At 32.3% G+C, this 13,026-nt stretch overlaps 1 protein-coding gene across 1 annotated transcript; it reads left to right on the top strand.

The window, feature by feature from the left end:
• The first annotated feature begins 8,843 nt into the window (after nt 1-8,843).
• On the top strand, nt 8,844-9,584 carry LOC140816942 (glutaredoxin-C1-like). The gene has a single exon (XM_073176451.1). The coding sequence runs from the start codon at nt 9,011-9,013 to the stop codon at nt 9,410-9,412; it is 402 nt and encodes a 133-aa protein (XP_073032552.1). The 5' UTR covers nt 8,844-9,010; the 3' UTR covers nt 9,413-9,584.
• Nucleotides 9,585-13,026: the final 3,442 nt, after the last annotated feature.

Raw genomic sequence — 13,026 nt, 5'->3', positions numbered from 1 at the left:
CCCGTCTATCTCTCGTACCCACCACCACACACGTATAATAGTATATTAATTGAAAAGAAAAAAGCAAACCAAAATAAAATGTATATTCTGTCTACGTAGTATGTTTACATCCACACTTTTCCTCACCACCTTTGACCCAACGTTTATTTAATAAACACAGCTTGGTTTTTGTTAAATGGAAAAAAGTAAGGATTTTGATATTTATTCTGATGTAAAAATAAAATCTTGAAGCATAATATTACATAATGAGATGTACAAAAATCAAGATATGGTAAAGGAAAGTATTCTATGAATTCTTTGACAATTTTAATTGAGCGAATCATTAATGAAATATTACCACAAAATCAACTAGGAAAATGCTAATAAATCGAACAAAACACATAATATCCTAATTAGAATTTTCAGTACATAGTAGTATTACATCTCAGAGTTGATCAAACTGTGAATTACACTCAGAGAACTCGTCGTTTCAAATTGAAGTCAAAATATTTCTGTTTCATTTGAGTTTGAATCGGTTGATTTTTGTAGTAAAAAAAAAACTTTGTTCATACATAAATGACTGATTCTTGTACATAAACACTGAAATTCTTGTTAAAATTTCGCACACTCCGTCGTATTTATTGGGTATTAATAAAGTGTTCAATATGTATATATGCTATAATGGAACATGTGGAGACCATAAATTGAACGCGCAAAGCAATATAGGATATAGATATTCAGTTGGAGACTCTATGTAATAACTTCTCGAAAACAAACACATCTCTTGTTTAATATATAGATATCACCTATCACGCACATGGTTAGTTGTTTTTTTTTTTCAGTCTAATTAATAATTTTTATAATTATTAATCATGATGAATAATTTATTAAATAAATGAGGATTTTTATTGAATAAAAAATATAGTGCATACTATCAAAACCAACGTATGATCAACGTATGATCGAACACTCAAAGTAGTATGCAAACAACGTCAGTCGGATAAGAGATATTAGGCAAACATAATGCGACGTACTTGAACGAAAATATTCTGGTCAGAAGAATCATACTCGTGATCATTTGACCATGCGTTGACGGCTCACATACTCTACCAACTCATACATCCGTGAGACAACAAAACATTTTTTTATGGTACTCTCTATGCATTATGAAATAAAGTACTCTCTTCATCCCACTCATTTATATACGTGTGTGCTTTCACAAAGATTAAGTGTTTGGAAATGTAATTTTTTATAAAATAATGTTCGGTTTACTCTTGTTTGATGAAAGTTTTAATAGGATAAAAAAATTACTCAAGTAGTTAATGATATTAATTTAGAGTGGATATCTAGTGAGACGGTTTCACGAATCTTTATCTGTGAGATATGTCAATCCTACCGATATTCACAATAAAAAGTAATATTCTTAGCATAAAAGTAATATTTTTTCATGGATGAACCAAATAAGATATATGTATCATAAAATACGATCCGTGAGATTGTCTCACACAAGTTTTTGCCATTAATTTAATATGTATAAATTGGTATAAGGGTAGGAAAAATAACATTAAATATGAAAAATGGACTATACAATTGAGACGAACGAAAAAAATATTGAGTAAAAGATAGATATACTTATGGCTGATATAAAATTGAAGTCAATTTAATAAACTTTAAAGTTTAAAATATCGAACGATGTTGGTTGTAGTTATGGATTGAGGTTGATACATTGTCGGTAACAATTTGGTAAGTGGGAATTGATTGTTAAACAACTTGGAAAGGCTTAACCATATATTAGAGAATATGCCATTCGTGGCCCCAATCATTTTTTATTTTGTTTTTTTTTTAAGAAGATAATATTGTTTTTCAAAACCATGTTAGCTTTACATTTTATTTAATTTCCTTAATCCACGCAACGTGCTTACAGTGGACTTGGATCCATGATCACTTGCTAATTATCCTCCAAATCATGGATTGATCTAACATAGAATAACCAATCTTTTCGCAAAAATTAATGTGATACGGTCTCACAGATCAATTTCATGAGTCGAATCTCTTATTCGGGTCATCCATGAAAAATTATTACTTTTTATTGTGAATATCGATTAATTTGACTCATCTCGCAAATAAAAATTCGTGAGACGTCTCACAAAATACCTATATTCGAAGGCTTGGGCCTGGTTAGGAGTTATCAGAACATGGGCCATTTCACAGTTAATGAGTACAATAAGCAGTTAGTTGTATATTGGGCCATATCTTGTATTTTATCACCTGGCCCATTGTTTTACGCTTTTGTACTTGTTGGTCATTACAATGCTTGTTTCTAAGGTTTTTGTCCTTATTTATCAGGTTCACCAGTTCATTCCTATTTATTGACGTTGGATTTAAAAGACATGATTATATCAAAACAATTTTACGTGAAGGGATCTTTTAAATATATCATTTCTTGCTATGGATCCCGTAAATGTTTGTCCAATGTCGACATGGGGCGAAAGACATGTAGGATCGAATCAAACTTTCTAAACAAGTTCAAAAACACATTGCTCAAGCTAAAGAAGCTAGCTCACCTGAAAAAAGAAAATTGGAAGACCAAGGATGCCCCGCCATATCTATAGAAGGAGGAAACCGAGTTTTGAATGAACTGGCGTATTACCAAACATGGTCTTTGATGTAGATATAGGAATAGAATGCAAATACACCTTAATAACCAATAATTCAAAATATTTCTTTACCTTAAAAAGCAAGCCGACGAGCAACGGCACGAAATGCACGAAGTGTGGTATGAATTAATTAGACATAAAATTAATTTATTGATATTTTAATTAAAGTGTTAATTTTTTTAGGAATAAATTATTTGTTGTAAATAAAATCATAAGAAGTGTTAATCTTCAGAGTTTCACTCATGTAACTAATATATACATATAACATTTGTATGTCGAAATATTTATTATTACAAATGAGCTGGCAACGTTATTAATAACTTGCAAACAATGAAGGAAGTAATGAGAGACAAGGCTAGCTTTTGTTGGCTGTTTTACAAAATCTCGGAACTGTACAAAAACTGGTGCTTCATTCATTGCGTAGTAAATCAAGGGTCAAGATTCAATCATGGGGGGTGGAATTTTTTTAAAAAAAATAAAATAAAATGGGCCAGAAAATTTCTGGCCCTTGGATCTGCCCGTGCAGGCAGTGCCTGCACGGGCAGCATCGAATTTTCCAGCTAGGTGGATGTTGCAGCTCAAAATATATAAATTGGCAGTTTCCCATTGAATTAAAGAGGCTAGTTCAATAATTTGGACGTCTAGCTAGGCACACAAATTATTGCCGCACTTGGTCCATAAATAATAATAAAAAAAAAACACTCATTAAAGAATGTTTTAGTGTTGAAGATTCAACATTCTTTTGTTATCAAGTGACGAAAATAATAGGTCGGGGTAGGTAATATAAATTTATCACATCACCCAGTTGTGAGCAGCGAGAACATTCGGGTTTTTATTCTAGGAGTTTTCGACATTATTTTAAGAAAATATTATTTTATAAAAAGTGAGAAAATTTGTTCCAGATGTCATTATATGTAGAGTGATTGGCTATGATTATCTAAAATAATATTTGTATGATAATTTATTTTTTTTAAAAAAATGATCCAATTAGTAACTACTGATATTGACGAGGCATACTAAGATAAGGAAAGGTTGTTTTCTTTTTTTTTACGTACCCAAAATTAATAATAATTAAGAATGAATGATAAATATTTAAAATAAAAATTCACAATAAAATTTATATGAAAAAATTGTTCTTGTGATCTTATATATTTGAATATTTGTGATTTTGATATCATATATTATCATATTTTAGTCTTTTTGAAAATTTTAATTTTTTTCGTTGGGATTGTTGTTATGTCATTACGTACATCGGTTGGGTTATCGTTTTTCTCGTGTCCAAAACACAGTGGAAGTTTTAAATTTTATTTTAGCTTTCAAAATTTTTTTTGAACACTCGTATAATTTAAATTAAATAAATACACATAGAATGTTTAGTAATATGCCTTTAGTGAATTTTTCACTTGACACCAACAACTACGGTATTAGCGGACGTAATTCTTGTTGTAAATCTCTACGAACTTTCTTCAAGAACTTCTTTCTTTAATCTTCGAATCAGGTCTACGACCGGATTATTTGTTCATCTTCTAACACACCCGATGTATTTTTATCTTAGCAATGGGAATCGTTTCTGAACCGAAAAATAACGTTGATAGTTGATTCACCAAACTTTTTCTTAAATTAATACGGTTTGACTAGTCAATCTACAAACGACGTCACATTTTGTAATACGGATTCAATTATTATTTTATTTACGGATTATTTCGAATAACTTGAACTAAACCCCGGAGGGATGGGCGCGAGCTTAGTTTTGTCAGATTTGATAGTTATAATTGAGTATCCGACATATTCACAGGAAAAAAATTACTCGACCACGACTCGAATAACATCGGCTATTTCCATTTTTCCAAAATTACTTTATTTTCTACACACGACCAACTAGTATATTGAGTTTCCAAATTTTCCCACATGTTTTGTCTAAGAATAATTAAGATTAAGATCAGTTTTGTGATTTTTCGAATTACATAAAATTTATATGTATATTAAAACTAATTTTGAAAGCATTCCGATGAGTAAAAATAGCAGAAATGTGGGCATTGATCTGGGAAGGTACGGTTTCAGATTCTTGTCGGAAAGTACCATTTTCGCCGGGTTCTCCCCCATCTTTTAATCTTTCCGCCGCCGTTGTTAATTGCTCGCGATGCCGCTTTTTTTGCCTTAGGAAACGCCACTGTCGCCACTTTAGGTAGACAAGAATTCTCTTACCAAATCTAATTCAACCAGAAAAAAGTGAAAACTCAGAATCACCATTTTTCTCACTTTAACATCACATTATTTTACGTCACTTTAGGTGCTGGATTTACAGTTTATGGCTTGTAATTTTTTTGTCCACCCGAGTCGCTGCAGCCTTTTGTTGTTTTTCTTTTAATGAAATGTAATTCCATTAATCAAGATAAAAAGAGTATTCATACAACTACACTGGACATCTCCAAAGAAAAGGATCATATCACAAAAATCAATACATATATCTAAATAACTATATCAAGAACATCCACTCGATTAGGCATCCTCCGCAAGACCACAATCTTGATTTTGTTAATTATCCTTTCCGCATTCACTCGATTAGGAGGCATACTCGATCCGCAAGACCACAATCTTGATTTTGTTAATTATCCTTTCCGCATTCGGTACTTCATTATCAAACACAGCACGATTTCTGGTGTTTCATATCATGTATGTAGTATATGCCAGCGCCGCGCATCTCATTTTGCTAAGCATGGAGTTTCCTGCAGGGTAAACGGTTCGAAATGCCTTTAAGACTAGTGCCGAAGACCCCATAAGTTTCCTCATCCCTAGCCACTGGCGGATAGCATTCCAGATAACTGTAACAACTTTGCAATTGAAGAACAAATGTGAGATAGACTATTGATGACGTGATACAAGGCCACTACAATGCATCATCTTCCATGGCTCCAAAAGTATTTGGAGTTAGCTACGTCCCATGTTAGACAATAACATTCAGTTAAAATCGAATCGAATTTTTTATAATCGACGAATTTTTTTCAACAAACTGATCCGGACAAATTTTACTACCGAAACCGAATAAAAAAAATCGAAAAACTGATTATTTCGGTCGAAAACCAAATTAACCGAATTTTTTTAAAATGTGTTTTTTTTTCTAAATCAATTTTTAATTAAAAAATATGATATAAAAATTGAATTAAATAAATTGGAATTTTATTTATTAAAAATAAATATTTTATTATTATCCAATAAAAGTTTATTAGAATTTATAATATTTATATCCTAACAAACTTTATTATAAAATTTAATAATAATTTTTTAAAAAAGTTCAGTTTATTCGGTTAATTAAAGTTTTATATTAAATACATAATTTTACCAAATTAATCGATGTTTTAAAAAACTAGAATCGAATTTTCAAATAAACTGAACCGAATTTTCAAATTAATTCAGTCCGTTTAGTTATTTTTGTTGATACTAATATTTGGCTCACCCCTAGACTGAATTGGTGTCTACTCATTACTTGTTGATGCATGCTCTTTTGGTTTAAAAATAACTTGATAATGTTTCTTTTGTTCTTTCTCTAAGTTACCTAACTAAAAAATTCAATCATCCAAAAAAAATTTCAACAAAGAATTATTTTCCAAATATTTACTCAATTTTCGGTTAGTCTCTAACTAGAAAAATTGCAATACAAATCAAATAATAATTGCAATTTCGATAATTCTAAAATATTTCAAACAATCGATAATTTTCCAAAATTCTTAACTATATATTTTTAGAGTAAAATTTCAAACTCGAAAATTCATACACATCATATTATATAAGTTAATATTATTACAACTCAAATAATCACAACTAAATATTTGAATTAATTTTAAAGTTGTCAATTTTATCTCATTGTCGCATAATTGAATAACCTACGAGAATAAACCAACCCATAAACAAATATGAAATGAGAGTTGTTCTATTTTTAATTTTTTAGCGGGCTTAATTTTTTTTTTAACTTGTAAATTTTTTATTTTTAAATAGAAAGCTTGGAAGGGTTGGTCCGCCCCTGGCTCGGATGATGTATTCAGTGAGGGTGCCCATGTCTTTATTATTCTTTTACTTTTCCTTAAATTTGCATACGACGAACTTTTAAGAATTTCGTACCCATTTCTCACGTCTTAAATAATAGAATAACGTATATATATAGAAATAGTGAAGTTACTAAATCAATAAAAAAAATCGGGAGATTTTTCTTTTGACAGATGTTTTGAGTTTGAACCATCGTTTTTAGAGTAAGTCTGTTGTAATACGATCTCACGGATCTTTATGTAAAACGGGTCAATCCAACCTATATTTACAATAAAAAGTAATACTCTTAGCATAAAAAGTAATATTTTTTCATGGATGACCCAAATAAAACATCTGTCTCACAAAATACGACTCGTGAAACCGTCTCACATAATTTTTACCTCATGTCTAACTTGTTAGTAAAATGGACCTCGAAAGCTAGGACATTGGCATTTTCGGCCACGGATTGACAAGATTTTTTAAGAAATATCAATCAAACCGGATAGATCAGATCTTAAAGTTAAAATTCACGTCTTTCGATTTACGTGTATACAATTAATCGTTTTTAGGGGATGAAATTTGTTGAGCAATCTAGTGCCAAAACTTGACTACTTCTTTACTTTCTTTTTTCAAGAACATTTTGATTTACGGATAAAAGAAAATTGTAAAGGAAAAAACGACTTAAAATAATCGACGCATTTCCATCACTAAAATGGCGTGGACCTTAAACAATTTGCTTCAAGTATGACATAATCGAGTAATTCCATTCAAAACGACAAGGCTATATATGTACCGATATTCCCCCTAAAAACCAAATTTTCTGGTTTGTGCTAATGAGTTAAAGCTTATCGTGTGTTATATTGAACTTACAGATATATATTTACTGCCTGCTGGCTACGACAATTGCATTAGGCTGCGCCACAAACATTAATTGGCGGCAAGCTAAGATCAGACATTTAATTGCCACACATTATTTTATTATTATTACCAATTGGATTTACGATACATTAATGTCCGTACGTACATTGTTCTGTTATTTATATTAATAATAATAATAATAATAATAATAATAATAATAAATATTATTGTTACCTATGGATATAATATCGTTCATTAATTGAATGGATGCATTCCCTTCTTTATAAATACAACACATCTCATTAATGTTGATGACTACACATGACCTAATTTATCTCGTCATGCTTATGAATCTTTGGCTTCCCACGGAAGAAATGAAAACTCTGAAAACGTCTGCCAAAACCATGACCAATTAAGTTAAGTGATTTAAAAAATATTTAAACCCACTTTATAAATTATCCTATAGCGTAAAAATTATAAAAATATATAAGTTGTTTGTCAGCTTATAAGTTTTTTTTTCTACTTTCGCTTACACTTCCACTCAATCTATGGACAATTATTTAAACTAATTAATTCTTTAACATTTTTTTATTTTCAATATATATATATATATATATATATATATATATATATATATATATATATATATATATATATATATATTGAAAATATATATATATGAGCAATAAGTCGAGACATTAGGAGCGTTGGGAAACATAATGGCTGTGGCCATAGTTATCAATTATAACTAAACGTGCATGCATTATTTACTAAGGTTGCCTCATTAACTATATATCATAAGTAGACCCGACAGCCAGTACTGCTGCAGTGCATATAATTCTACCATGCATCATAATGGTGCATCAGCATATTTAAGAGGTTACTATAGTATGGTAAATCTTGATATGTGATGTAATAATATGTGGGTTTATATATATTGAAAATTAAGAGAATTTTTTGGTTCTCATTTAACAAAATTATTGGATTTCTCACATCCAAATTTGAATTTAAGTAGCAGTTTTTCATTTTTTGTTATTTGAAATAGGGTAAATTATATTTTTAATCATATAATTTGACGTTTATTTTGTTTTCACAAAAAATAAATATTAATTAAAGTGCAGTTTCAGTGTTGTAAATTGATTCTTATTTTCACAGTTGGTTCATTTTCGACGAAATATTGTTGTGACAAATTTTTTTTTAAAAAATATTATAAGTTAAAAACACCGTTTAAAAGCTGAAAGCAACCCCACGGCGACCCCACCCAGTGTTCCCAGGCTATAAATATCATCTTCCTGGATATCATTTCACACATCATCCATAATCCGAAGAATCCTCGGACGCACACGTTCCACTTTTTCCTGCTCCTATACCACTTCGTCTACTTGCCTTTTCACGCTCTACTCCTTCCCTTCTTTCAGCCGCTTTTATCTGGGTTTTTGCACACTGTTAATTATCGAAAAGCAATTGAAAAGAGGAGAATTAATATAGTAACAATCATGCAATGCCAATCGGAGTCACAAAGCTACTACTCATCCTCCTCTCGTGGAGGCGGTGGCGGCGGCAGCGGCAATGCCTCATCGGAGCCAATGGAGACGGTGTTGAGGCTGGCCTCCGGCAGCGCGGTGGTGGTGTTCAGCGTCAGCACATGCTGTATGTGCCATGCAGTGAAAAGGCTGTTTAGTGGTATGGGAGTAAGCCCTACGGTTTACGAGATCGATCAAGATCCTAAGGGCAAAGAGATTGAGAAGGCCCTCGCACGGTTGCTCGGAGGCAGCTCCGCCGTGCCGGTGGTTTTTATCGGCGGCAAACTCATCGGAGCAATGGACAGAGTTATGGCTTCACATATCAATGGCACATTGGTCCCACTCCTTAAGGAAGCTGGAGCACTATGGCTTTAACGAATCATTTCTGTTATTTACAACGTAATTTTTGTCGGTCACTTTTTCAATCAAGTTAAAAAAAAAGTTAGTGTTGTTTCTAATGACTGCTTGGGTCTTGTATTTGGGAATTAGTATTAGTACAGAGGAAGGAGTTGTTCGGTTCCTCCATATTATGGATAAACTTATAACTCCAGCGTAAGGCATGCACTCCTTTGGTACAGAACGATGTATTCTGAAACTTATTGGTTTTTATGTCTCATTTTTTTCGGAATTAAGTCAACTCATTGTTCAACTTAACTGATAGATTATATAATACTGCGCACATAAAATAAAGGCCACTTTTGAATTTGTTGGGCTCAATTTGAACATCGAATGTTTCTGGATAAAGAATCTCAAATGAGAAAGAAAGCTGAGACTGGAACTGACATATATAGAATTTTTCCTGGCTGTGATTAATATTGATATAATTTCAGACCAGTTTCGATTCAAATAGCCAGCCATGGGCCGGTGCCACTCAATGCTATACTTTCTTCGAGAATAGACCCATTTGCTGCATTTACTGGGCCGCATCGCAAGTGGATGTGTTAAAACATGTTTTTTCCTAAACTAGTATAGAAGGGAACTGATTTTGTTATATCCACGTGAGGTAATAATTAATAAGAGGTGGTATTCTTTCATGATTATTTATGATTCGAGTTATGGTTAAATATTTGCAGTTTCTGAATTGATCTCGGATATAAAAATAAAGAATTCAACTAGCAAGAGCTTGACAACACGACTTTTTCTATCCAAAGTGCATCCGACAGATACGGAAAACATGAAAGCTTGAAATATGAATGAAAGGTTGTGAATGTTTTTTTTTTAAGGAAATGCCATAAATGGTTCACATACCTTGATGCCACCCGGGTCAAACGGTCGAGTCGGGCCGGGAACTTTGCCGGGTAGACTATCAAAAATGTTGAAGGAAGTATGAGTCTGAACGTGGAACTTTGGGTTATGACTCCTCGAGTGCTGTGAAGGACCTGAGAACAAGGAAAACAACCACGTGAATGGGCGTCGGAGGGGTGTCCGGCGTGGCCACTCCGATGCTTAAGTCAGCAGGGTATTCAAGCAATAAAACCAATGTAACCAAATGATAGTTGTGATGATTGGTGTGTAATAAATGAGAGTAATTAAATGTTCATCAATATCTGAATGAATGAATAAATGCAGAACCTGGTATTTATAGTGGAGGAAGTAATGATGATCTCGATTTTGGGGGTGTGTGAGCATTAAATATAATAGGGTGGCTGATTGTACCCTATTGTTCTGACATATCAAATCGTACTAATCATGTCCAATCTGTCTTGTCACCCATTAATGTTAACCAAAGAAAGATATGTCGGCCGCATGCACTCTTTTAATGTCAACGCAATTAAATGCTTCCCTCGCATCGAGATGTCAGAGGAGAAAAACTTCTTGGGTAATTGTGCCAGAACTCGGGCGCCAGGCCCTAAACCCACAACCCGGGATATGAGTGTGTGCTTCCACATTTAACTTTAACAATATTCTGTCATGACCCGGACGCATTCCACATGTCCCGAGAGATCCCGGGCCCTAGCAACGTCCCGGGACATATCGGGGCATCATACCTAAATATCGATATGACGAGGGGGCGTTGAGTTAAAATTGTAGATTTACTTCGAAATGAGATGATTTCCCTATTTGGGTTAATAGAAATCTCTTCGTATTATGACAGAGTATGACATAATTTACAGAGATGTGTTTCTACTTTCTCTATCAGTCATGGGTTTCGTAGGCAACGTTCAATCTTGGAATTCGTGTGATACGTATGTATCTTGCACACAAGGCTCAACTGTAGCTGAAATATAAAAAATGTTACACACAATTTTAAAAGGTATGGCAAGTTGGTTAAAGTAGATATTTGCCATTTCGGACAAAGTTTTATCCTTCAATTCTTCGTAGATTCATACATATTACCATATAGTTAATGTCCTTAATTCTTTTTCATCCAATGACTATTAAAAAAAAACCACGTTTATTTTTTCATGTAATTTAATATGTGAGTGCATGTGAATAAATAACCTTTGGATGAAGGGTACATTGAGATACTGTTACCCACAGGGTAGGATCGATCTTTAGTCTGAACTGGATTTGGAGGCTAGACAAGCTCACCAGACAACTCTGACCTTTATATATCGAATAGAAAATGGAATAATTTAGAGTTGGAACTTGGAAAGTCGGTCCACGATGTACTTATTAGATTAGAATAATTTCGAGATGACAAATCCAATATATATATTGGATTATTGCAACTGCTAATCTTCAATGTACAATGAATAAACTTCCAAAAAAATACAATATCTTTTTGATACACACTGATCAAACGTTTACATACTCTACCAACTCTAGCACCTTTTGAAGGCAAAAACAAAATAAATTATCTTGAATTCTTGATACATAAGCTAGCTAGTGTGGAATTAAAACAATGATATATAACTTTTTATAAGTGATCTAAAGTCATGTATAATAAATTTTACTAGAAATTTCATTTTTATATATCTAATTTTAATCTTGTGTATTAATCTTCTCCCTGTTGAAAATTTGTATCATATGGCATATGACGAATGTGTGATTTCATAATTTCTTCTACAAGACCAATTAGGTTCTAATGTTAGACATCTGATACATTATTCATCCAAAAAATGTCTAGGTTAATGTCAACTCTAATTTCAAATTCAAAAATGGGTGTTAGGAACTGACTAAACACAATGAACTTAAATAAAATAAAATATAATTTGATTTGCACCAGTGTGTGTGCGTATATATATATTTAAGTTTATATGTGAGGAAATCTTGAGAAAATGAACTGAATATTTAATTTTAAATTTTCAGAATTTAATAAGAAATTTTGAAAGAGAAAATTTATATTCATTTCCCCAACACGCACTTTAATGAATTTCATGAATTATAAAGTATGTAGGATAATACGACAAGTTGTATAGGCAACGGAGCCTAGTGTTGACCTTTTCGTCGTGTGTGTAACTCAAAATCAACGTTCAGAATTATCCGAAAAATAAAAAAATCGATGTTCAGATGATAATAAAGTAAACTAAGTCCGCCATTAACGAATACTTGACAACTGCTGAATATTAATTGATGTAATAGCACAAGTTAAAATATGAATTAATATTATTAATCCATATTAATTAATTATATCCTCTGCATGCCTTGTATATTCCTTACACTTTGACTATATATATATACACAAGAGAGAGAGCTCAGCCCATTACAAAGGACTACCAGGGAAAAGAAGCACTTCTCGTGAAGTCTGCTGTTTCCTACCCTTCAGAGCCAGTTTCTTTTCCAAAGCATAAATTTTTATTCTGCGCTACAAATTTGTTAACCGTTCACCTTTTCTCTTCATTTTGTTTCATATATGTTGGGATTTTCTATGCACGATCATGAGTAATACAATGAGGCCAAGGATGAAGGTTATGTTCAATTTAGTTTACGACAGAGGTTGATCACTTTCCTTAAGTTTTCATCAGTTGTTTTATCGTGTACTTGACTGAGAAATAGCTAAGTTCTATTGTGTTTGTTTTTTCTTGGATATATACACACGAGAACAT

The sequence above is a fragment of the Primulina eburnea genome, chromosome 16, assembly GCF_022965805.1.
Source record: "Primulina eburnea isolate SZY01 chromosome 16, ASM2296580v1, whole genome shotgun sequence".
In the NCBI taxonomy this organism is placed as follows: Eukaryota; Viridiplantae; Streptophyta; class Magnoliopsida; order Lamiales; family Gesneriaceae; genus Primulina; species Primulina eburnea.
The sequence above is the reverse complement of the archived record's forward strand: the minus strand, read 5'-3'. Positions and strand labels throughout refer to the sequence as shown.